Source organism: Mirounga angustirostris, unplaced genomic scaffold, assembly GCF_029215605.1.
Source record: "Mirounga angustirostris isolate CCGP_5_RB_7025 unplaced genomic scaffold, mMirAng1.0.hap1 SCAF_6, whole genome shotgun sequence".
In the NCBI taxonomy this organism is placed as follows: Eukaryota; Metazoa; Chordata; class Mammalia; order Carnivora; family Phocidae; genus Mirounga; species Mirounga angustirostris.
The window spans coordinates 28,112,420-28,136,512 of NW_026991714.1; the positions used below are offsets into that span (position 1 = coordinate 28,112,420).

The 24,093-nt window shown below is 39.4% G+C and overlaps 1 protein-coding gene across 1 annotated transcript; it reads right to left on the minus strand.

Moving 5' to 3' along the window:
• Positions 1-11,449: 11,449 nt before the first annotated feature.
• On the minus strand, positions 11,450-23,520 carry TIMM17A (translocase of inner mitochondrial membrane 17A). Its single transcript, XM_045877040.2, has 6 exons — positions 23,446-23,520; positions 20,084-20,183; positions 19,894-19,957; positions 15,920-16,048; positions 15,058-15,168; positions 11,450-11,917 (listed from the first exon to the last, which is right to left on the minus strand). The coding sequence occupies exons 1-6, from the start codon at positions 23,469-23,471 to the stop codon at positions 11,832-11,834; spliced, it is 516 nt and encodes a 171-aa protein (XP_045732996.1). The 5' UTR covers positions 23,472-23,520; the 3' UTR covers positions 11,450-11,831.
• Between the last annotated feature and the right edge of the window lie 573 nt (positions 23,521-24,093).

The following is a 24,093-nucleotide window of genomic DNA, read 5'->3' on the forward strand; positions in this document are numbered from 1 at the left end:
TCTATAAAAGGCAAATATTTTAGGCTTTGTGGGCCTTATGGTCTCTGTTGCAACCACTTAATTCTCCTTAAAGTATGAAAGCAGACATTGGCAAAACATAAAGAAATGATTGTAGGGGCGCCTGGGTGGCTCAGTTGGTTAAGCGTCTGCCTTCAGCTCAGGTCATGATCCCGGGGTCCTGGGATCGAGCCCCGCATCGGGCTCCCTGCTCAGTGGGGAGCCTGCTTCTCCCTCTCCCACTCCCCCTGCTTGTGTTCCCTCTCTCGCTGTGTCTCTCTGTCAAATAAATAAAATCTTTAAACAACAAAAAAAATGATTGTAGCTATATTCCAATAGAACTTTATGGGCATTGAAATTTTAGTTTCATGTAATTCTCACGTGTCATGAAATTTTTTTCTTTTGATTTTTTTCAACCATTAAAAAATTTAAAAACCATTCCTAATTTGCAGGCCATACAAAAAGAGGTGGCAGGGTGAATTTGGCCAATGGTTGCTTTGCTGACTTCTGCTCTGAAAGCCTACTGTCAAAGCAAAAGCAGCAGTGTGCTGTTTGTCTACAGGATGTACGAAAGTAAACTGTAGCACAACAATATCAAAAAGATGGGAAGGAGGAATTGAGAATATACTTTTGTAAAGTCCTCATCCTACATGTGAAATGATACCCTATTACTTTAAGGTGGACTCTTAATTACAGATGTATATTGTAAACCCTAGGTCAACTATGAAAAAAATTTTTTTTGGAAAAAATTTTAAATACATATAAATAATAAGTTCATAGAAAAGATAAAATGGGATCATTAAAATGCTTGGGTAACACACAAGAGAGAGAAAAAGAAGAAAAAAGTAAACAAAAAATGAAAGAAAATAGTACACAAGATAGTATATTTTAATCCAACACGTCAATAATCACATTCAGTTTGAATATACCTTAGAAGAGGTTGTTAGATTGACTGACAGAGCAAGATACCAACTATATTGTTTAAAAGAAATTCACTTTAAATATAAAGATATAAATGTTATATCTTATATATTTTAACATATAAATATGTTAAAAGTGAAAGATAAAGATAAAACTAAGCAAACACTAAGCAAAAGAAAGTGGGAGTAGCTATATTAATATCAAAGTAAACTTCAGAATAAGGAATATTATCAGCAATAAAGAGGAATTCTACATAATGATAAAGGGGTCAGTTCCCCAAAAAGTGCAATACTAAAGGTGTATTGAGCTTACAACAGAGCTTCAAAACACAAGGCAAAAACTGATAGACCTGAAAGGGGAAATAGACAAATCCACAACTACAACTGGAGATTTCAATACTCGTCTCAGTAATTGATAGAACAAGTAAACAGAAAATCATTAAGGATATGTAAAATCTGAACAACACTATCAACCAACTAATTGGCATTCATAGAACAATATCAGAGTATACATCCTTTTCTAGAACACATGGAACACTCACCAAATAGACCCTAGTCTGGGCCATAAAGCAAACCTTAACATTTTAAAAAGAACAGAAATCATACAAAGTGTTTTCAAATAACAGTATTAAATTAGAAATCAGTTAACAGAAAGATAGCTGAAAAATGCCCATTTATTTGAAATTTGAAAAACACACTTTTACATAATCCATGGTTCAAAGTGGATGAATCAATGGAAATTTAAATATTCTGAACTAGGGGCACCTGGGTGGCTCAATCAGTTAAGTGTCTGACTCTTCATTTCAGCTCACGTCTTGCTCAGGGTCATGAGTTCATGCTAAAAATAGGGGCACCTGGGTGGCTCAGTTGTTAAGCGTCTGCCTTCAGCTCAGGTCATGATCCCAGGGTCCTGGGATCAAGCCCTACATCGGGCTCCCCACTCCTCGGGAAGCCTGCTTCTCCCTCTCCCACTCCCCCTGCTTGTGTTACCTCTCTCGTTGTGTCTCTCTCTGTCAAATAAATAAAATCTTTAAAAAATAATAATAATAAAATAAAAATATTTTGAACTAAGTGAAAATATATAAAAATTTGTGGAATACACCACAGTGCTTACAGGGAAGTTTATAGCATTAAATGATTACGTTAGAAAAGAAAGTTCTCAAGTCAATCATCTAAGCTTCATTCTTAAGAAAGCAGATAAGAGTAAACTAAACTCAAAGCAAGCAGAATAATGAAGGCATAAATCAATGAAACTGAAAACAGAAAAACAATAGAGAAAATCATTGAAACCAAAGTTGTTCTTTGAAGAAAATCAATGAAATTGATAAACATCTACCTAAACTGACCAACAAAAAAGAGAAAAGATACAAACTATATCAGGAACAAAAGAAGGTATCAGTATGGATCTCCTTAACATTAAAAAAAAAAACAAAAAGAAATACTACAGACAACTCTATGTTCATAAATTTGACGACACAGATGAAATAGATCAAGTCTTCAAATGAAACAAACTACCAAGTCACCCAAGAAGGAATTTATAATCTAAAAAGTCCTGTATCTATTAAGAAATTGAATTTGTAGTTTAAAAACCTTCCACCAGGGGCGCCTAAGTGGCTCAGCAGGTTAAGCTTTGGACTCGATTTCTGCTCATGACCTCATGATCTCAGGGTCATGGGATGGAGCCTGGTATCGGGCTCTGCACTCAGCACAGAGTCTGCTGGGGATTCTTTCTCTCCTTCTAGCTCTGCCCCTCCCCCCACTCACGCGGGTCTCTCTTTCTCTCTCTGAACAGATAAATAAAATTAAAACAAAACCTTCCAACAAAGAAAACTCCAGGCCCAGATGGTTTCTATCAAATGTCTGAGTTCTATCAAACATTTAAGGAAAAAAATAACACCAATTCTACACAATGTCATTCAGAAAACAGAAAAGGTAGAAACAATTCCCAACTCATTTTCAGACCCACATTACTCTAGTGCCAAAACCAGACAAAGGCATCATAAAAACACAACAGACCAATATTCCTCATGAATATATAGATGCAAAAATCATCACCAAAACATTAGCAAATCAATCCAGAAATACATAAAAAAGGATAATACATCACAGCTTGTAAGGTTTATCTTTCACATTTGAAAAATAATCAATCTAATTTACTATAATAACAGACTAAAGAAAAGCCATGTGATCATCCCAATGGATGCAGAAAAAGCATTTGACAAAATCCATTCATGACCAAAACAGACAAGCAAACAGAAACTCTCAGCAAACCAGGAATAGAAGGGAACTTCCTTAACCTTATAAAGAGAATCTACAAAAATTCTACAGATAACATACTTAATGGTGAAGACTGAATGTTTCTCTTCCAAGATGGGGAACAAGGCAAGGATGTGCTCTCTTACTGCTACTATCCAATGCTACACTGGTGCAGTAAGGCAAAAAAAAAAAAAAAGAGAGAGAGAGAGAGAGAGAAAAGCCACACAGATTGGAAATACAGAACTGTTTCTATTCCAGCCATGACTTTACAGAGAAAATCTTGAAGAATCTACAAAAAGGATCCTAGAACTAGTAACAGTTCACCACGTTTATAGGATACAAGGTCAATACATAAAAATCAGTTGTATTTCTATCTGCTGGTAATGAACAATGGAATTTGAAATTTTAAAAACAATACCATTTAAATAACATTCCCAAAATGAAATGGTTAGGTTTAAATCTAACAAAATATATGCACGATCTGTATGCTTACAACTACAGAACACTAATGAAACTCAATCCCAATAAACACTTCATCAGGCTTTTTTGTAGATATTAACAAGCTCACTGTAAAATTTATAGGGATAAGTAAAAAAACTATAATAGTCAAAGCAGTTTTGAGAAAGATGAACAAAGTTGGGGGACTCACACTACCCAATTTCTAAACTTAATATAAAGTTGTAGTGTGATACCAGTGAAAGGTAGACATGTAGAAGAATGGAACAGAATAGAGAACCCAGAAACATCCACACAACTAATTTTTTTTTTTTTTTTTTTTTTTTTATTTGACAGAGAGAGAGAGCAGGAACACAAGCAGGGGGAGTGGGAGAGGGAGAAGGAGACTCCCTGCCGGGCAGGGAGCCCGATGTGGGACTCGATCCCAGGACCCCGGGATCATGACCTGGGCTGAAGGCAGACGCTTAACGACTGAGCCACCCAGGCGCCCCCACACAACTAATTTTTGACAAAGGTGCAAAAAATACAAATACAATGTCTGACAAAGGACTTGTATCCACAATAAAGAACCCTCAAAACCAAATAATAAGGAAAATAATAAGTGGAGATTTGAACCACTTTTCTAAAAATATATAAAGATGGCAAATAAATATATGAAAAGATGCCCAACACCATTAGTCATGAGAAAAATGCAAATTAAAACCACAAGATAGCACTATATACCTAGAATTGCTAAACTGAAAAAAACAAGAACAAAAACTGGTGCTAGCAAGTGCTGGCAAGGATGCAAAATGGCCAGAACTCTCATTATGTTCCTGGTGGAAGTACAAAATGGTAGTCAGTTTGGAAAACATTTTGGCAATTTCTTGTAAATTTAAATATATACCTACCTTATGACCCAGTAATCCTAGGTGTTTACCAAGAGAAATGAAAACACGTTCACACAAAAATCAGTAAGTGAATGTTTACAGCAGTTTTATTCATAATTGCCAAAAAATGGAAACAACCCAATGTCCTTCAGCTAGTAAATAAATGAACAATGGTACATCTGCACAATGGAATACTACTGATGATAAAAAGGAGCAAACTATTGATTCACCCATCATGGACGAATCTTCAATGCCCTTTGGTAAATGAAAGAAACCAGACCCAGGGCGCCTGGGTGGCTCAGTTGTTACGCGTCTGCCTTCGGCTCAGGTCATGATCCCAGGGTCCTGGGATCGAGCCACGCATTGGGCTCCCTGCTTGGCAGGAAGCCTGCTTCTCCCTCTCCCACTCCCTCTGCTTGTGTTCCCTCTCTCGCTGTGTCTCTGTCAAATAAATTAAAAAAAAAATCTTAAAAAAAAAACAAAACCAAACCAGACCCAAGACTATATATTGTAGAATTTCCATTTATACGGAACTCTTGAAAAGAAAAACTCAGAGACAGAAAACATATCAGCAGTTGCCACAGGTTGGAGGGAATGGTTGACAACAAAAGGACAGCATGAAAAAATTTTGGGGGTGATGTAACTGTTGTGTGTCAAATTGTGGCAGTGGATACCTGTCAACATTTGTCAAAATCCACAGAACTGCACACCACAAAGCGTGAATTCTACTGAATGTAAATTTAAAACAAACAATCCACCAGCATGTGAAAGATGGAACACATACTACACAAATGAGTCTGACTGTATTACCAATGAATCACATAGCCACACTGAAGGGGGTGGGTATGAAAGAAGTGGACCTAAATAGCTTTGGAAGATGTCTTGAGTAAATACTGAACACTAAAAAGAACTGTGAACAAATATTGTACTCTAGTTGGCAAATTTGTTTCTCACAGAGGTATGGTTTAGCAATTCTGAAATCAACTTACATGGAACTAGGATTGAATAAGCAAGTTATTGTGGATAACAAGAGTCAGGTTTCTTGCTGTTAGAAACACAGAGAGATGGCTCGAATGAATTCTATGGTGCTGGACTGGAGTTGGAGAGACTTGTGGTTTTCGTTTTATGAATACAGAAATAAATACTGCATACATTTCCATACATTTATCCTCTGAAAGGGACTAACGGCAGTAACATCCAAGTAGCAACAAGCATACCTACGAACCAGAATTTTTGGTTTCTAAATACCATTGTCCAATGAAGGGAATTAGAGCTTCTTGGAAAAAAGGTTGATTCCAGGGCTTGGGCAAGGGAATAGAAGATGAACCTGGAGCGTCTTGTAGTGCTGGGAAGTAATTAAGGACTAAAAAAACAAAAACAAAAAGCAATGTTGAAAGGGCCTAAGAGCCAACATGAAAGAGCTCCCAGTGGCCAAAGTTAGAACACCTGAGCAAATAAATAATAGTACTGGATTATAGCCTACAAATAAGACCCATGAATCTATACTAACATAAATAACTCAATAAATAAACAAATGAGAAAAGAGGCAGGTCTTATAGAATTCCAATTAATACATGTGGAAGGTATGAGAAAAACAAAATCACTACCACATGGCAAAGTTATGCCATTTGCAAAACATGCCATTTGCAAAGTATCTCCCCCCCAGATATTTATTACAAAGGCAAAATGGTTAATTTTACAGTAGAGAAAGCCAGCAGATACCACCTTAATCAAGTGATCAAGGTCAACATCACCTACCCCAACAGGATGTCCTGAGAAGGGCAGATCTGTGTGTTGTCCTTTCCAATAATGCAGAACTTTGAGAAAACACTAGATAAACCTTCAAAATAACAGATTATTACTCCTCAAAAGTATCAAGGTCACAAACAAGGAAAGACTGAGATATTGTCACAAATTGGAAGAGATTAAGGAGACCTGACGACTAACAGAATTTGTGATCATGTATTAGATCCTGAAACAGAAAAAGGATATTACAGGAAAAACTCATGAGATTCAAATAAAAAGTCTATAGTTTAGTTAATATAACCTACGTGAATGTCTTAGTTTTGATAATTGTTTTATGGTTATGTAAGATGTTAACATAAAGGAAAGCTGTGTAAAAGGTATATGAAACAATTTTTGCAATTTTTCTGTAAATCTAAAATTAACTCAAATTAAAATGATCAATTAAAAATAAGGGGCACCTGGGTGGCTCAGTCATTAAGCATCTGCCTTCGGCTCAGGTCATGATCCCAGGGTCCTGGGATCGAGCCCCACATGGGGCTCCCTGCTCTGCGGAAAGCCTGCTGCTCCCTCTCCCACTCCCCCTGCTTGTGTTCCTTCTCTCACTGTGTCTCTGTCAAATAAATAAATAAAATCTTAAAAAAAAAGGGGAGGCGCCGGGGTGGCTCAATTGGTTAAGTGTCTGCCTTCAGCTCAGGTTATGATCCCAGGGTCCTGGAATAGAGCCCCACATAGGGCTTCCTGCTCAGTGGGGAGCCTTCTTCTCCTTCTCCCTTTGCCCCACCCCCCCAACCCCAGCTTGTGCTCTTATATAAAATCTTAAATACATACATACATACATGGCAATGCCAAGAATCAAATTCAGGATCACAGCTAATTCTTGTGCAGAGGTAGGTGAATGAAATCAGGGAGCTATGCTCAAGACACTTCAACTGCCTGAGGCAGTTTTCTTTCTTAGGCTATGTGGATGGTACATGGATTTTTTTTTTTTTAAGATTTTATTTATTTGCGAGAGAGAGAATGAGAGACAGAGAGCATGAGAGGGAGGAGGGTCAGAGGGAGAAGCAGACTCCCTGCCGAGCAGGGAGCCTGATGTGGGACTCAATCCCGGGACTCCAGGATCATGACCTGAGCCAAAGGCAGTCGCTTAACCAACTGAGCCACCCAGGCGCCTGGTACATGCATATTTTTAAAATTATATTTATATGCCTGAAATAGCTCATAACTTCTTTGAAAAGTTTCAGACTTTTGAAATGGGTACAGACACATCTGCTTATAATTTATTCATTCACTCAACATTTAACAAGTACCTATTGTAAAATGTATTCCTGTCCTTAAGAAATCCAATTTCGGCATCTACTGAGACTCAGGCCTGCTTCTCCTGTGCTGGTCGTAAGCCAGTCTTTCTTTTTTTTTTAGACTTTTTATTTATTTATTTGACACAGAGAGAAAGACAGAGAGCACAAGCAGTGGGAGCGGCAGGCAGGCAGAGGGAGAGGGAGAAGCAGGCTCCCGCCGAACAGGGAACCCGATGCAGGGCTCGATCCCAGGATGCTGGGATCATGACCTGAGCCAAAGGCAGCCGCTTAACTGACTGAGCCACCCAGGCGCCCCAGGCCAGTCTTTCTTAACAACTACTCTAGTCTGCCACTGTAGCAAGAAAAGCAGCCACAGACAGCACAGACATGAAAGGATGTGGCTGTGTTCCAATGAGTTATTTACAAACATAGGCTACATGTAGCTTGCTGACCCATAATTAACAGATTGTAGAGAATTTAGACAGCTTTAACTAAAACTAACACACCATAGGGTGGAGCTATGACCATGCTTTCATACTTGGCAGACATTTCATATATGAAAACAAATGCACTTTCAGTAGTAGATGCAGCTGTACCCACACGTCTTACAAACTCTGACTCGGAAATGATTACATGCCAATTTCACACCAAGTGTCAGATACTCATCAAAAACAGGAGAAGCAGATGGGATCTTTAAGATGGGCATTTCAGCCTTGAAACTGAGCAACTCACTCCATTATTCCACAAAAGACCTTGGGAAACCCCCCTCTCTGTCTGCTTGTTTCTCCAAGTATTTGATAATTAAAACAATTTGGTTATTTTAGCTTTTATTCTGGGCTCTACCTGAGTATACCAAAATTAATTTTAAAATATTTATTACAAACTTCAAGTCAGTATTTTAAGATGTTTATTAAAATCTAAACCACCTAGTTTTCTATTATTTGCTAAACTAGGGGAAAAAATCCTAGAAACTAGGTGGCAGGTGTACGGGTGTTTCCTGTAAAAGTCCCCGACAATCCCCTCCTACTGTGCTGTCCTGACAACAGATAGGAAAAGGAAACCTGGCTCAATCCAAGCACTTCCAGTCGCTACAGAGAAGGCACCCGAGATGGGTCTTTGAAGACTACCAGGAATGACCCAGCAAAGAGGGGGGCAGGCGGAGGAAACAACACAGAAGCTGCTGTTATAAAAGACCTGTGCCAGGAACACCACAGATGCTCTGTAGGGTTTCAAGCAGAAAAATAAATAAAGTTTGTTTTCCCCCTTTTACACCTTCTTTCTCTGGCTCCCATCTCTAGGTAAGTTTGAACCACTGCCCTCAAGCTAGGCTCTAGCATGAAAGGTAGAAAGCCTTTCCCCAAGAGCAAAGCCTCTCCTAACTGCAAGATGTAAAGAGTAAGAAGAATATCTACCAAGTAGGAGAGGCAGGAAGCCTGGGAAACATACTGGCAAGGTTTTACTCTATCCAGTGTCCTGCATATGGTGAAAATTTAAAATTCTCTTTGGGGCGCCTGGACAGCTTGGTCGGTTAAGTGTCTGATTCTTGATTTCTGCTCAGGTCATGATCTCAGGGTCATGAGATCAAGCCCCACACTGGGCTCTGTGCTGGGTGTGGAACCTGCTTAAGATTCTCCCTCTCCCTCTACCCCTCCCCGCTCTAAAAACAATTTTAAAAATTATTCAAAAAGAACTGGTTTTCCATCTTTTTCAAACTTTTCTCTTCTACTCCGCTCCTAATACCAGAAAATTCATCTGTAACCAAGGACTGCTTCAGATTTGCTGAGCTGAAGATACCAGAGTTAACCAATAAAATGGCAAAAACATACCAGCATCACATAATACACAATCTTCAAAGAATCTGAACTCATAAGAAAGGAACTCACTTCCCAAATTGATATACTATTTAAGAGAAGGAATTTAGGAGATCTTGAGAACTGTATGCAATTCAACATGTTCTCAGCTTTGAATTTTCTTCCGATAGACATCTCCTTGTATTTGTGACTGAAAGTTATAGACTTAAAAACAAATCTCCAAAGACGATACACAAATGGCCAATAAGCACAGAATCATTTGTCATTAGGAGAGTGTAAATCAAACCCAATAGATAACACTTCACACATACTAGGATGGCTATAATTTTTTTAAAAAGGAAAATAAATGTTGGCAAGGAAGGATGTGGAGAAACTGGAACCCTTGTACATTGCTGGGGGAACATAAAATGATGCAGCTGCTGTGGAAAAGTCTGGTGGTTCCTCACAAAGTTAAACATAGAACTACCACATGCCCCAGTAATCTACTCCTAGGTATATATCCTAAATAACTAACTGTAAGCAGGGACTAAGCCACGTTCGCAGCAGCATTATTCACAATCCTTAAAAGGTGGAAGCAACCCAAGTGTCCACCAATGGATGAATGGATAAATAAATGCGGTATATACATACATACAGCCATTAAAGAAATGAAATTTTGGTATATACTACAAAATAGATGGACCCTCGGGCACCTGGATGGTTCAGTCAGTTAAGCTTCTGCCTTCAGCTCAGGTCATGATCCCAGGTTCCTGGGATGGAGTCCTATGTCAGGCCCCCTGCTCTGCAGGGAGTCTGCTTCTCCCTCTACCCCTCCTCCCACTCGTTCTCTCAAATAAATCAAATCTTTAAAAGAAATAGATGGCCCTTTAAACACTATGCTAAATAAGCCAAAGGACAAACACTGCATGATTCCACTTATAAGAGGGACCTTGTAGGCATATTCAGAGACAGGAAGTAGAATTGTGGTTACCAGGGCGGGGGGGGGGGGGGCGCGGGCGTGGAAAGGGCAGAATGGGAAGTTATTGTTCAATGGGTACAGAATTTATGTTGGTGATAATGAAAAAGTTTTGGATATACATAATTGTGATGATTATGCAACACTGGACTGTATTTAAATGCCAGTGAATTCTACACTTACAAATGGTTAAAATGATAAACAGTATTTTATATATATCTCACCAAACATAAAAAAGATGAAACCACAATTAGTAATTAAATGCTTACTATGTATATGGCATTGGGCCAAAAGATAACTGTGTGTTCACCAGAGCCACACAAATTTGTTCTCCATCTCGCACAGATGTAGGCAAATGGGTAAGAGCACCATGCCTTCTGTAAGGCCACATGTCATTTCCAATACAAACAGTAAAATGGCCTATTCTGAAATGCTAATCCATTTTCCAGGCCCAATCAGACCCCAAAATACAGCCTTTATGAAGATTAGCTTCAGGGGACTTGGAACACATTAAAATCAGCATACATTTTATTTTCAAGCACACAAGAAACACCAAACTTTTCCAGTGCTATTATACTGTGCATGAATTCTTCTCATATAGAATTGGAAGTTGCTTCTGGTGAGGTTGCTGATGATCAAAAATCAAGACACAGGAGGGGCACCTGGGTGGCTCAGTCAGTTGAGTGTCTGACTCTTGATTTCAGCTTGGGCCATGATTTCAGGGTCCTGGGATCGAGCCCCGAGTCGGGCTCCATGCTCAGCGTGCAGTCGGCTTGGGATTCTCTCTCTCCTTCTGCCCCTTACCCATCCCCCCAGCTCTAAATAAGTAAAATCTTAAAAAAAAAAAAAAAATCAAGACACAGGAGCCTCAAAGATAAAGGAAGTTTAAGATATGACATCTTCAAAACCAAGAAATAGCATATTTTCCTTTCAAAGTAAAGGATATTTTACCTCAGCCTTTAATTCATTAAGTATTTACTGTGAAATGATCCATGTTAACTCTCCATAATTCTTCTCATACATAATTTACTTCAAGTGAGATGAGAGCCCAACTATAAAACATGCAATTTTCAACATACTTTGCATTATTTGAAGTATTCGAGGATGCAAAGTAGAACTCTACAATTTATCTTAAAAGAAAGAGCAAGTTCCAGGGGTTTTTTATTGTTTGGCTGACAGAACACAAAACCAGGCAGAGAAGTCCCCAAGGAAATGATGGTCACGCCTCATTGTTTTTTGCCCTTTGGTCCTTCACCTTCTAAGCATTTATTATATTTTCTTTTAAAGATATTAGACATTTATTTTTATCACAAATGCAATCCAATTGTGAATAAATAAATGTATTACATTTAACATCTGCCCCCCCATGTTCCCTTAAATAGAAAAAAGAGCTAAGGTGTCTCTTTCAAAGCCTATTTGGCCATAGCTGTCCCACCTATGGTTTTAAAAACAGACTGTAACTTATCTTCTGAGATTCTTTCTTGAACTACAGCTCATTCTGTTAAAGAAATCCTGGGAAAGAAGTCCTATTGATATTGTCGATAGTCTCCAAAAGGTGAGGATGGTAACTGGGCTGAAGGCAACTGAGAAGGGTCTTCAGCAAACTGAGGACCTGCAATTAAGAAAGAAAGAATCTTAAAAACCACCTGAATATTACACAATTAACAGAACAAGACTTTGTAGAGAGTAAATCAATCAACTCAATAAAAATAACGTGCTACCTTAGAGCTGTCCTCTGAATTTCTACTGCCTAATTTTCATGAGTGCCTCCAAATTTGGTAAAACCTGACAGCCTGGCTTTCTTTATGCTCCAGAATGAACAGCTCTCAACTGTTATGCCAGGAAAGTCAGATGGATTAATTATAGCAAGAAGTGAATTCAAGTTTTTAAAGCAATTGCTGTAACAAGCTGCTATAAAGATGGGAATAATCTCACACCTCTTGACATATTTTTCAGTAGCTATTTAAAATTATTTTCACAAAGTTTAAGTACCTTAGTCATGTTTTAAGAGAAATCAGTAATCCAGTTTATACAACCAATTAAGAGAATGAGTTCTGAAATGGGAAGACATCCCCTAGCTTGCTGTAGAACAAAGTCTTATAATATTTAGTTTTCAAAGGATGGGAGGGCCTGTGAACTAAGAAAAAAATGTATTTTTTGTTTTGTTTTGTTTTGTTTTAGATTTATTTGAGAGAGAGCACGAAAGGGAGAGGGTGTGAGTTGGGGAGGGGGGCAGAGGGAGAGGGAGAGAGAAACTTAAGCAGACTCTGGGCTAAGCGTGTAGATGGACATGGGCTCGATATCACGATCCTGAAATCAAGACCTGAGCCAAAACCAAAGTCGGATGCTTAACCGAATGAGCCACCCAGGCATCCCAAAAAATATGGTTCTAAATTAAAAACAAAAAACAAAAAACTTTTATGCAAATAATCACAATTATTTTATTTTGGAAATAAAATAATTCAGGGAAACTAAAGCAGACTAAAACATTAACTGTAAAGAAGAAAGAGGGCAGTGGTAAAATTCCCTGAAGCTTTCCAATGCTTCAAAATCCAATGATACATATTTTTTTCACTATAAAAGCACTACCTGTTCATTTCAGAAAACTAGAGAAGATACTGGGTAAAACAGGTAAACCAAAGATAACCATTATTACTTAGATACAATTTTACCTCATTTTTTCCATGGTTTTAAAAGCATTTTCATGTCAGTTAATTAGAAATACATGATTAACTATTCAAAGATTTCCCCCAACACAGCTTTTCAGAAACAGATCTCCTGTCTCAAATAAAATGCACTTCTTTTAAAGATTTCCTCTGAGGAAAAAAGGTTAAAGCAAAGTAACCTAGACTAATTTCTGTAAGACAATGTAACTTGGGGCTCCTGGCTGGCTCAGTCAGTAGAGCATAAGACTCTTGATCTTGGGGTCATGAGTTTGAGCCCCCAGGCAAAGAACCCACTGAAAGAAAGGAAAAAAAAAAAAAAAAAGAAATGAAAAGAAAGAAGGAAAGAAGGAACGAAAATGTAACTGATGTTTTTGTTATGTTTCTGAATTTCTGAAAAAATGAAACTTTTCTGATGTTTTATGTGAAGCCTTTCACACTAAAGTGATAAAAACTAAAAAGCAAAGTTACAATGTGCCTATCATAACAGATTATTAACTCCAGAGTAATGATTAAAAAGCAGGAACAGAGGGATGCCTGGGTGGCTCAGATGGTTAAACATCTGCCTTCGGCTCAGGTCATGATCCCAGGGTCCTGGGATCGAGCCCCGCCTCAGGCTCTGTGCTCAGCGGGGAGCCTGCTTCTCCCTCTCCCTCTGCCTGCCTGTCTGCCTACTTGTGATCTCTCTCTCTCTCTCTGTCAAAATAAAATAAAATAAAATAATAAAAAAATAAAAAATAAAATAAAATAAAATAAATAAAATAAAATAAAATAAAATAAAATAAAATAAAATAAAATAAAATAAAAAAGAAAGAAAGAAAGCAGGAACAGAAAGTGAGAGGATCCAGGAGGTCCCTAGATCATCCCTGGCATCTACTGTGCAGTGTTTGCCAACTGTGCCAAAGAGACACCGAATCTCTCGCTAGGTGCTTCAGGGAAATCAAATCAAACTGGGAGCTATGATCTATTCCTAACTCTATGCTGAATCTTTTCCAAGCTCCGAAAATAATTTTCAACATGTGTCACTATTCTGCCTATTTCCTTCCCCAAACGCCAGGTCAAATTTTTCCTACAAAATCCTCATGCTTATCTTTTTGCTTCCTTCCAATGTCAAGGAATATTGGCCCTTTACAGACAACTGAAGTTTTCTGCAGTTACCAGAAGGTGCATAATTTAACAGCTGAGCAGATATTATATGACCATGATCACTTAGCCCACAATTTAACTTTTCCCTATATATCAGATAAAAGGAACAATTAGCAACAAATTATTTTACTAACTTCTCAAAAAAATTTTCTCTGCCAACCATAAAGTGACCCTCCCAAACATAGCCACTTTCTACCACTCTATTTCATTCTCTTTGAAGCAAGCAACACAATCAAATCTCATTTATCTGTTAACATGTTAATCGGTCTTCTCCCACCAGAATTTAAGTCCTTGTTCACCACTATATCACAGCATCTAGAACAGTGCCTGGCACATACATGTAAGTAAGAGGTTGTTGATGGACTACCATTATTGTTACACATCTGCAAGGACCTTTCATCAAGCGCCTCTAAAATGACTGGCAATTTCTTAGAATAAGCACATGAGCGCTGACAAAACCTGAGAACTAAAAGAAAGATCAACAGCGGGCGCCTGGGTGGCTCAGTCGGTTAAGCGACTGCCTTCGGCTCAGGTCATGATCCTGGAGTCCCGGGATCGAGTCCCGCATCGGGCTCCCTGCTCAGTGGGGAGTCTGCTTCTCCCTCTGACCCTCCTCCCCCCTCTCATGTGCTCTCTCTGTCCTCTCATCCTCTCTCTCAAATAAATAAATAAAATCTTTAAAAAAAAAAGAAAGAAAGAAAGAAAGATCAACAGCAAACCATCTAACCAAAGCATTTTGGTTACTGTGGCTAAACACAATAATCAAATCCACATGTACCTTTTCAAATAGAACCAGGGGCTATTATCGTAATCCTCACGAGCCATGGCAAATGTAGAAATCACAAACTACCACATTTTAGCAGAAAGGATAGGTTCTCTCTAAATATCAAGAGGCCATTCCAGTGTTTGAGCTATGGTAGTAGTAAGCAGGAAGAAGACTCACCATTGGGAAATTGTGCAGAGGCGAATCTTGTCAACAAGATACCAGCTCCTTCAATTAAAGCTAGGAGAATGCCACCCATCGCGGCTGACCCAACCATGGCCACTGGTCCATCTGAACACATTAATAACAAAGAGATTACCTTAATAGAAAACTAGTTTAATAGAAAATTTGGTAAAGGAAAGAGCTGTCCATATGGCTCCATGCTACCCTCATTCCCAACCCTCCTTCTCACTGGCTAAAACCAGGTGTCAACAAACTAAGGCCCACAGCTCAAATCCAGCTCATTGCCTGTTTATGCAAAGTTTTATTAGCACAGTCATCCTCATTCATTTATATATAGTCTATGGCTGCTTTCATGTTACAATCATAGAGCTAAGTATTTGTTGACAAAGACCTCACAGCCCACAAAGTCTAAAATATTTACCATCTGGCCCTTTATAGAAAAAGTTTACTGATCCTTGGCCTAAACCACTAAACCTCCCAAAATTCTGGGTTGCTTTCTGTCCCAAAGATCTAGAAGATGGTTCTAAGCTCTTTATTCATAACACTGCTATGTGGCAGGTATGATTATTAACTCTAGAGTACCAATGAGGAAACTACGGCTGGCACAAAAAGTTTGGCAAAATGCCCAGTAACTTGAACTGCTCTTAACCACTGTATAGATCAGAACCCCATGCTCTCTCATTCTTAAACATTCCAAATAAAGAGATACTCTTATTTTCCCCCATATCACCACATACATTCATGCTATGCTAAATTAAGCAATGCTCAGTTTTATTTATTACAGATATCACTAAATTAAGACAGATAAGGTTTTCCAAAAAGTCTTGCTTTTACTAGTGTGTCTATAATGATTGCTTACTTCTTGCTGCCAGTATGGCTCCTGTTAAGGCACCACTTGTGATGGAGTTCCAGGGATCTTCTTTCCCTCTGACTTGAACCATACTGCAGTCAATCATGGAAAATAAACCTCCCCAAACTGCAAAGCTACCTATTTTATTTAAAAACAAAAGAAATTTCATTTTTTCATTTTACATTTAAAATATTATACTCAAAAATAACTTTAAATAACAACACTATATTCTTAAAACTCTCACACTTCAAACAAATACATGCAAACACAAGTTTGGATAAGCACTGAACAGTCGGAATACTTATCTTTTCAATAAAGCATGGGTTGTATTGTTATCAGCTTGAAAATTAGCAATGGCCCAAAGCCTAAAAGAAATAAGCCAGGTCTAGAAGAGTCAGGCTAAACACATTCAAATCTCCCTTTCAGAACCAAGTATCTCTTTTTAAAAAGCAATAAACACAACAAAGCCACCCTGCTTCTTCCTTCCTTCTCCTTTTATAGCTCTACCTTACCTCTATTTTTTCTTTTCTTCATTAAGTGTCACTGAGCATATATATATATATATATACTCTATAAAAATCACCAAGAGAGATACAAAAGAAATCCAGCTATCCAGGAATGTATTATATAGGTGTAGGCCAATACATGCTAAAGCAGCTAATGGATGATACAAACAGTCAGAATTATGGAACATCAAGGGGAGAGAAATTAGCTATCCTCCCTTTCTATCCTTTATTCCTCCAGCATGAAACTAAAAACCACACTAAATCAAATTACTTGGCACTTAAACTGTTCCTAAACACAGTAACAATTTTGTCAAATAAGAAACACCCACAAATACACTTATAGAAGTACACACAAAATTTTAGACAACACCAAGGTTTTAACTGTCAGCATCTCTGGATGATGTGACACGACTTAATTTCTTCATGCCTGCTTTATTATCCAAATCCTCTATCATGAGTGCACCCGACTTGCACCATATGAAGAGTTGTTACATTTATTATGATTAAAGAAGAAAAACTACCCAAAAGAGCCCTAGTCACTTTATTCTTTACCCTCTGAAATCTGAAAATAGTGGGGATATGTTAGTAAGGGCAATACCAAATGTCAGAACCAGATCATCACCAGAATCCTTTTCCAGTTTTCACATTATCCATTAAATCTATTAGATATAACCAGCTGAAATATAGCATAAGCCCTCATATCTAGTCCAATACTAGATAGTACACACTACATAAAAATAAACTAGTAAACTAGTTCTTTCCTCTAACTCAGTAATTCTATGTCCTGAGAGAGATCTGATGCCTCGGTGTATTTAGAATGTATATTAGAATTACCTCACTAAATTCCTCAAGCAAGACTCTCCCAATACCTCACAAGAGTCTGAAACCTGCCCATCCTCCAAGAATAATTGCCAGAGTAAGCTATGGTTACTGATGAGAATGAGACTGCATCCAAGCAGGGTGAGGAGGCTGTCCACCGAAGGGTGGCCCAGTGTGAGGAGCCAGAGCCAAAGCAGGGTAAGGAAGAGTCCTCAGCCTGGCATGGAGTTGAGTGTATCCATGTGGAAGGACGGCCTGGTGTGGGGTGCCACAGCCCAAGCGGGACAAAGATGGAGGTATTCATATAAAAAGGGAGAAAGGAAGAATAAACCTTATGCGGCTGGATTGGAACTGAGGTCCTGGTGTGAACTCATGATTTTCAACATGTACATATAAATATGGATATAAATTTGGGTATATGTATTTGTTGTGGTTAGTGTGTGTTTACATATATACATATATACTCCCAAGCTCTATTACAAAGAAGGCCCGGGAACAGCAACACCCCAACAGCAACGATACACTTTGCACCCAGATTTTGGATTCTAAATACCATTCTCAACTAAAAGGAACCGGAGCTCTATGGAGAAATGGTTGACTCTATGGCTAGGCAGGGAAAATACAAGATGAGCCTGGAGTATCTTGTTCCAAAATGCAAAAGATGCCTGAAGAATAATGGGGATGTGTCAAAAGCCCCCATGAAATTTTCTCTATGAAAATATAAGGCTCTTCAGGACACAACTATGATTTTTCCATGTTGCCTGTCCCCTGGATTTTGACTAGAGAAGCTCAGTAAATGCTCACTGAATTAAATTGAAAATGTCATCCCAGTATTTTTATTATTTTTTTAATTATTTTTTTAAAGATTTTATTTATTTGACAGAGAGAGACACAGCGAGAGAGGGAATACAAGCAGGGAGAGTGGGAGAGGGAGAAGCAGGCTTCCCGCTGGGCAGGGAGCCCGATGCGGGGCTCGATCCCAGGACCCTGGGATCATGACCTGAGCCAAAGGCAGACGCTTAACCGACTGAGCCACCCAGGCGCCGCATCATCCCAGTATTTTTAAAAAGCAAGACACCATAAAGATTTCTCAATAGTTTCCTTAAAAAAGCCAGTCCCAAGGATCTGAAATAATCCCAATTCACTCATACCACAACTTAGTCTTCCTCTATTTCACCCTGTTTAATTTTAGAATAGTTTTAGAGTTACAGAAAAGTTGTGAAGATAGCTCAGAATTCCCATATATCCCACATCCAGTTTGCCCAATTTCTAACATCTTACATTTCCATGGTGCATTTGCACAATTAATGACCCAATATCAATACAGTATTAAGTAAAGTCCACACTTAACTCAGATTTCTTTAGTTTTTATGTCCTTCTGTTCCAGGATACCAAATTACATTTAGTGGTCATGTCTCCTTAAGCTCCTCTTGCCTGTGACACTACCTGATTGTTTTTTTATCCATTGAAAAAGTGTAATATGATAGAAGCAGCCTCTTAAAAGACATATAAAAACCTGTATGACTTCCGCATATATTAGGAGTGCAGGGTTTGGTGTGTGCTTTAATACTACTTATCATTCTTGAACAAAGGAAAATCAGTCACTATTTACTTTCCAGGGGTATATAATTATTACAGAGGAAAGAAAAGGAAAAAGATATACCATCACTTCAGCCCTCACAGCTTCGATTTCCTCGCCTGGAAAATGGGGATAATTATACTTACCTCTTGTGGTGTTGTGAGGATTAAAATAATGCTATAAAACCCTTAGGAGAGTGCTTAGCACATAGCAAACACCCAATAAATGGCAGCTCCTAGCTAGGCTTCCAAAGAAAAATATGCTAAAAACAAAGACAGGACTATTCTGTCACACAAAATTACTAAGGAATGACTAAAAGTATTTAGTCTTTTTCATGTGTTCTACATGGTCTCTCCAACCTGACTGTATCTTTGTAAATGAATATAGCCTCCAAGCTTTTATTTATTTGAGAGAGAGCGTGAGAGAGAGAGAGAGAGAGAAAGAGAGAGCATGAGATGGGGGAGGGTCAGAGGGAGAAGCAGACTCCCCACTCAGCAGGAGTCTAAAGCAGGGCTCGATCCTGGGACTCCGGGATCATGACCTGAGGTGAAGGCAAACGCTTAACAGACTGAGCCACCCAGGCGCCCCACCTCCAAGCTTTTTTATCATCTCTCTTCTCCCAACTTCTGAATAACCAAGTTTAAAAAGTATAATGAATCCTTTTCAAATTTTGCATTGACCTCTGCACAACATCCAAAACCTAACCTTGGAGAGGAGTCTGAGCAGCATCATCAGTTTCTCTCTCATGAAACCCCAATCCTTCAGATCACATTCTCTTCAGCTTTATATTACCCCAGAAGCTATCACTCCTGACTCTCACAAACCTAAGCTTTAAACACACTGTCTTCCTTTTGGATAACAGGAAAAAACAAAAACAAAATACCACTGAGCGTTTGGACAAAGACAAAATTTTCAAATGAATGGATGCAGCAATTCCAGTTAACTTTCTCAATAAACCGTAAATCCAGAAGAATTTACAGAGACAGTAATTTCTAACAAGCTCTTAGATTGAACTAAGCTTCATCTTCAAATGAACAAGAAAAGATATTCTGAAGTACAAATGGAAAAATTCTGCTTACCTCCCAACTGTGGAGCCCTGGTTTTAATAGCTGTCAGACTCCCTCGTAGTCTGTGGTTTACTCCCTATAAAGAAGCAATCAAAAATACAGTAGAAATACAATATATTTCCAGCTCACTGATAGGGCCACCAGTGATATTAGCAAATCCAGATTTCAAGTGATGATAAGACAAGACCATTCACCTACTTACCACTGGAGAATTGCGAAAACCTTTTATTGCTTGAAAGATACCACCACCTATGGTACCCATCGTAAAGGCCCCACCACAATCATCGACAATTCGCCAAGGGCTAAGAACAGGAAAAAAAAAAAAAAAAAAAGACTATTTCTCATTCATAAACCATAAAATTTTCTTTGCTAACACAGTAAGGGATGCAACAGATTCCAATGTAGGGTCTACTGCAACCAATAAAATAAACATTTAGACAAAAGGATTCTGAACATATCCGTATCTATTTAGCTCCAAGCCATAAGGAATGGAAATGGCTTTAACTCCCTACTGTTAACAGTACTTAATTTTCATTTAATAATTAGCACATCTATTAACAGTTGGGCACTGAGCAAAAGTGAATAAACAACTATGTAGGAAATTACATTATAATCAATGCTGATCCAATCTCCCAGGGATCAAAGTAAGCTCTCCAGCTGCAGCAAAATTTAAAGCTGAGACCCCCCCCAAATGAAGATTCAACAGGGGCAGAGGGAGACCAATTTAAACAATTTTTAAAGTTTGAAATTCTTTCTGGGTTTATTGAGTCCCACTAGCACTTGGAACTTTAGTTTGTATTAGGTCCAACCATTTAACACGCTGGAATACTCTAATCTCCAATAATTAAAGGTTATATTTGTAAACCCAGTTTCCAAAAGTAGCAACCTAACTTATACAACACAATGAAATCTGAATAATGTGATCAGAACAGAACTACTATTCTAGGAATCTGGCTTATAAAAAAGTCTGTGAATGGTTAATTCATTTTTTAAAAAAGATTTTATTTATTTGTCAGAGAGAGAACAAGCAGGGGGAGCGGCAGGCAGAGGGAGAAGCAGGCTCCTCGCTGAGCAGGGAGCCTGATGTGGAACTTGATCCCAGGTGACCTGAGCCAAAGGCAGACACTTAACCAACTGAGCCACCCAGGTGCCCTGGTTAAATTAACTTTAGACCCACTATAAATAAAAGCAATTTCTTTGATCTAGTCTCAAGAGTCAAATGCTACATAATGAACCTATGGACAATCTACTTGTTCAAGTAAACTTGTGAATTCAGTGTAGTTGCTGCTGAAGAATTTGAATGAGTAATTTCTGACTTTGGTGGACAGGAATACAAAACCTTGCAGTGAAACATCATATTCTTTTTCAAGTATAATACAAATCAGGACCTTGTACAGAATGACTATCTCATGCAGCACATATTCCAACTGTCAGCAGGATGCTCTGGGGCCTTGCTAACCAAGGCTTGCTTTTGTGACCCTAAAAGCAAAATCAGCAACACCTGAGAGTTTATTAGACCTGCAGACTTACAACACTTTACCCAGAACCTACTGAACGATCCCAGGTGACTTGATTTCACTTTAATAGTTTAAGAAGCAGTGCTTGATATTAAAAAGGATTAGGAAATTGCTTTAAAATGGTAGAAACAGGTGGCGCCTGGGTGGCTCGGTCGTTAAGCGTCTGCCTTCGGCTCAGGTCATGATCCCAGGGTCCTGGGATCAAGCCCCGCATCGGGCTCCCTGCTCGGGGGGAAGCCTGCTTCTCCCTCTTCCACTCCCCCTGCTTGTGGTTCCCTCTCTCGTTGTGTCTCTCTCTGTCAAATAAATAAATAAAAATCTTTAAAAAAAAAAAAATGGTAGAAACACTAATAGGAAGTATAGAGAAAAGACAAAGGAGAATGAATTAGTGGCTCCTTCTGAGTGGTGGGCCAGTAACTTCAAAAGATCTAGTCCAAATGATCTTATTAGTTGGGGATTAAAAAAACCTTTTTTGGGGGAGGGGGTTAAAAAAATCTTAAAGGACAGCAGGATTCAGGGGTGCCTGGGTGGCTCAGTCGTTAACCATCCGCCTTCGACTCGGGTCATGATCCCAGGGTCCTGGGATTGAACCCCAAGTCGTGCTCCCTGCTCTGCGGGAAGCCTGCTTCTCCCTCTCCCACTCTCCTTGCATGTACAGCATATGATGTACATGTTTGGAGGCAGAGTGGTGTGGAGGGAGGGAAAAGATTCTTATAGTCTGAGGTTGGAGGATTTGAGAAAATGCTCTTACCGAACAGGACAGTACAGAAGATCAAAGCAGTTTTGACTAGGAAACTAACCAGACAACTGATTGTATTGCTTCAGGACATATGTACTAAGAGAAAGCAAAGTAGTAGATAAAAACTCATTATTCTTATTACATCTTTAATTCAACCAAGTTAAAAAATTTACCCTCCTGCCAGCCTGTGTCATTATACTATATCCAACAGCAGCTGATAACAACAGTCTACAATGCGCTGAATTCTTCATATGTAAGCACAATTTAGGAAGGGGGATAATTACATTTGGTAATTTTAAAGAGCCAGGAGGAGCTGAAACGCTCTGTATCCCATTTGAGTGATTTAAATTAAAAAAAAAAAAAGGCACAAAGCAGGTAATGTGGCTACTGCTGGCAAGGTAATAATATAAAGTCCTAGGCACTTTCACAAGTTGAAGATGACATTGGCTTTTGCTCTAACCCAATAAACAGGTGATTAACCCAAATAATAAGATTTGATTTCGCTCTTAAGACCCCCAGAAGCCTTAAATTTAGGCAACCTGAGACCTCTGGCAGCAATTACCCATTTTATAACTATGTATGTGCCTGATTTACTCATGCTGTTACTCTTTGAACCTATAAAGTGGTGGGCACAGAGACCGCACTCAAATACTGAATACATGAATTTCTGCTCATGGTTTCTCAAAGAACACATACTACTATCTCTTTCTATTTTCCAGATAATCCTTGTCCCCCCTCTCCCCTAAGGGAGAATTCCAAGGATGAAAACGAGGCTCCTGCCTACAGGAGCTTATCCAGGCCCTTTAGGTAAAATCTCTTGTTCTATACATTTGAAATCCTTCGCCCTGGGTAGACCGGTCACAATACAAATAATGTCTTAAGAATGGCATCCCCCTCAGAGGCCTACTGTCCATTCCTCAACACAGGAACTGAGCAAAGCGAGACATGGGGACGTGTCCAAGGTCACCTCAGCAGACAGAGGGGATTATTACGGACCCCGCACAAGATCGACTACACCCTGGGTTGGGAGCAGACTCCGAGGCTCCATCAAGCCCAAGCCGGGACCTCCTCATCCAACGCAAGGTCACCAGAGTGCCGGGTTGTTAGCGGAAAGGCTGCCACACGCGGCCGGGGGAGCACAGGGTTCAGAAGCCGACTAGCTGCTCTAGACGGCGCTGCCTATGATTACCAAACCCACATCGACAAGCCTGCGACTGAGTTCAACTTGCACCTACGGGCACTGGACAGGGGAGGACGAGGACCACGGGCAGAGAGGCAGGAGAAAACAAGAACAGTGGTAAAGCTCACCAAGGTTCTCGCGCGTACTCCTCCATCTTGACTCCACCTGCGCGAGTGATGCCGGGCAAGTTGGGTGGAGCCTGACCCCAGCGGCGGAAGTGATCTCGAGAGGAGGGCGTTAAGGTCTATGTGGATTGGTTCACCGTTTCCTCCCGCAACCAATGGGAGCCTTGACTTCAGGGCGGCGTGGGGGGCGGGGCAGAGACGCTCCGTGGCAGAGCTGGCCCCGCCCAGGTCCTCGAAGGCAGCTGGTCTGGGCTTCCTGCGCCGGGAGCAGCCCAATGGCGAGGAGTTCAACTTACCCCGTCACTGAAGGTTCCGTGGACTGAGATAAACCTAGCATTATTCCGCTAGGGTTCACCAAATTTCCTAAATACATGTCTTTTTTTGTTTTTAGTACTTTGGCTGCTAGTTGGGAATTAATGTTAGCTAATCCGCGATGGTTTGTGAAACTCTTAACCAACTACACACAGTAGGAGAAGGATTAGGGCAGACAATGTCATAGTCCTTGTAGTCACAGTGCTTGGAATGTGATAGATGTTCGATAAATGCTTTTGAAGTGAACTTACCTGGGCCATCTTTGCTGTGACCCAGTTTGGGGCCCTCAATTGAAGGGACAACAGAACCTCTTCTGGTCCACCCTTCAAAAGATCAGCA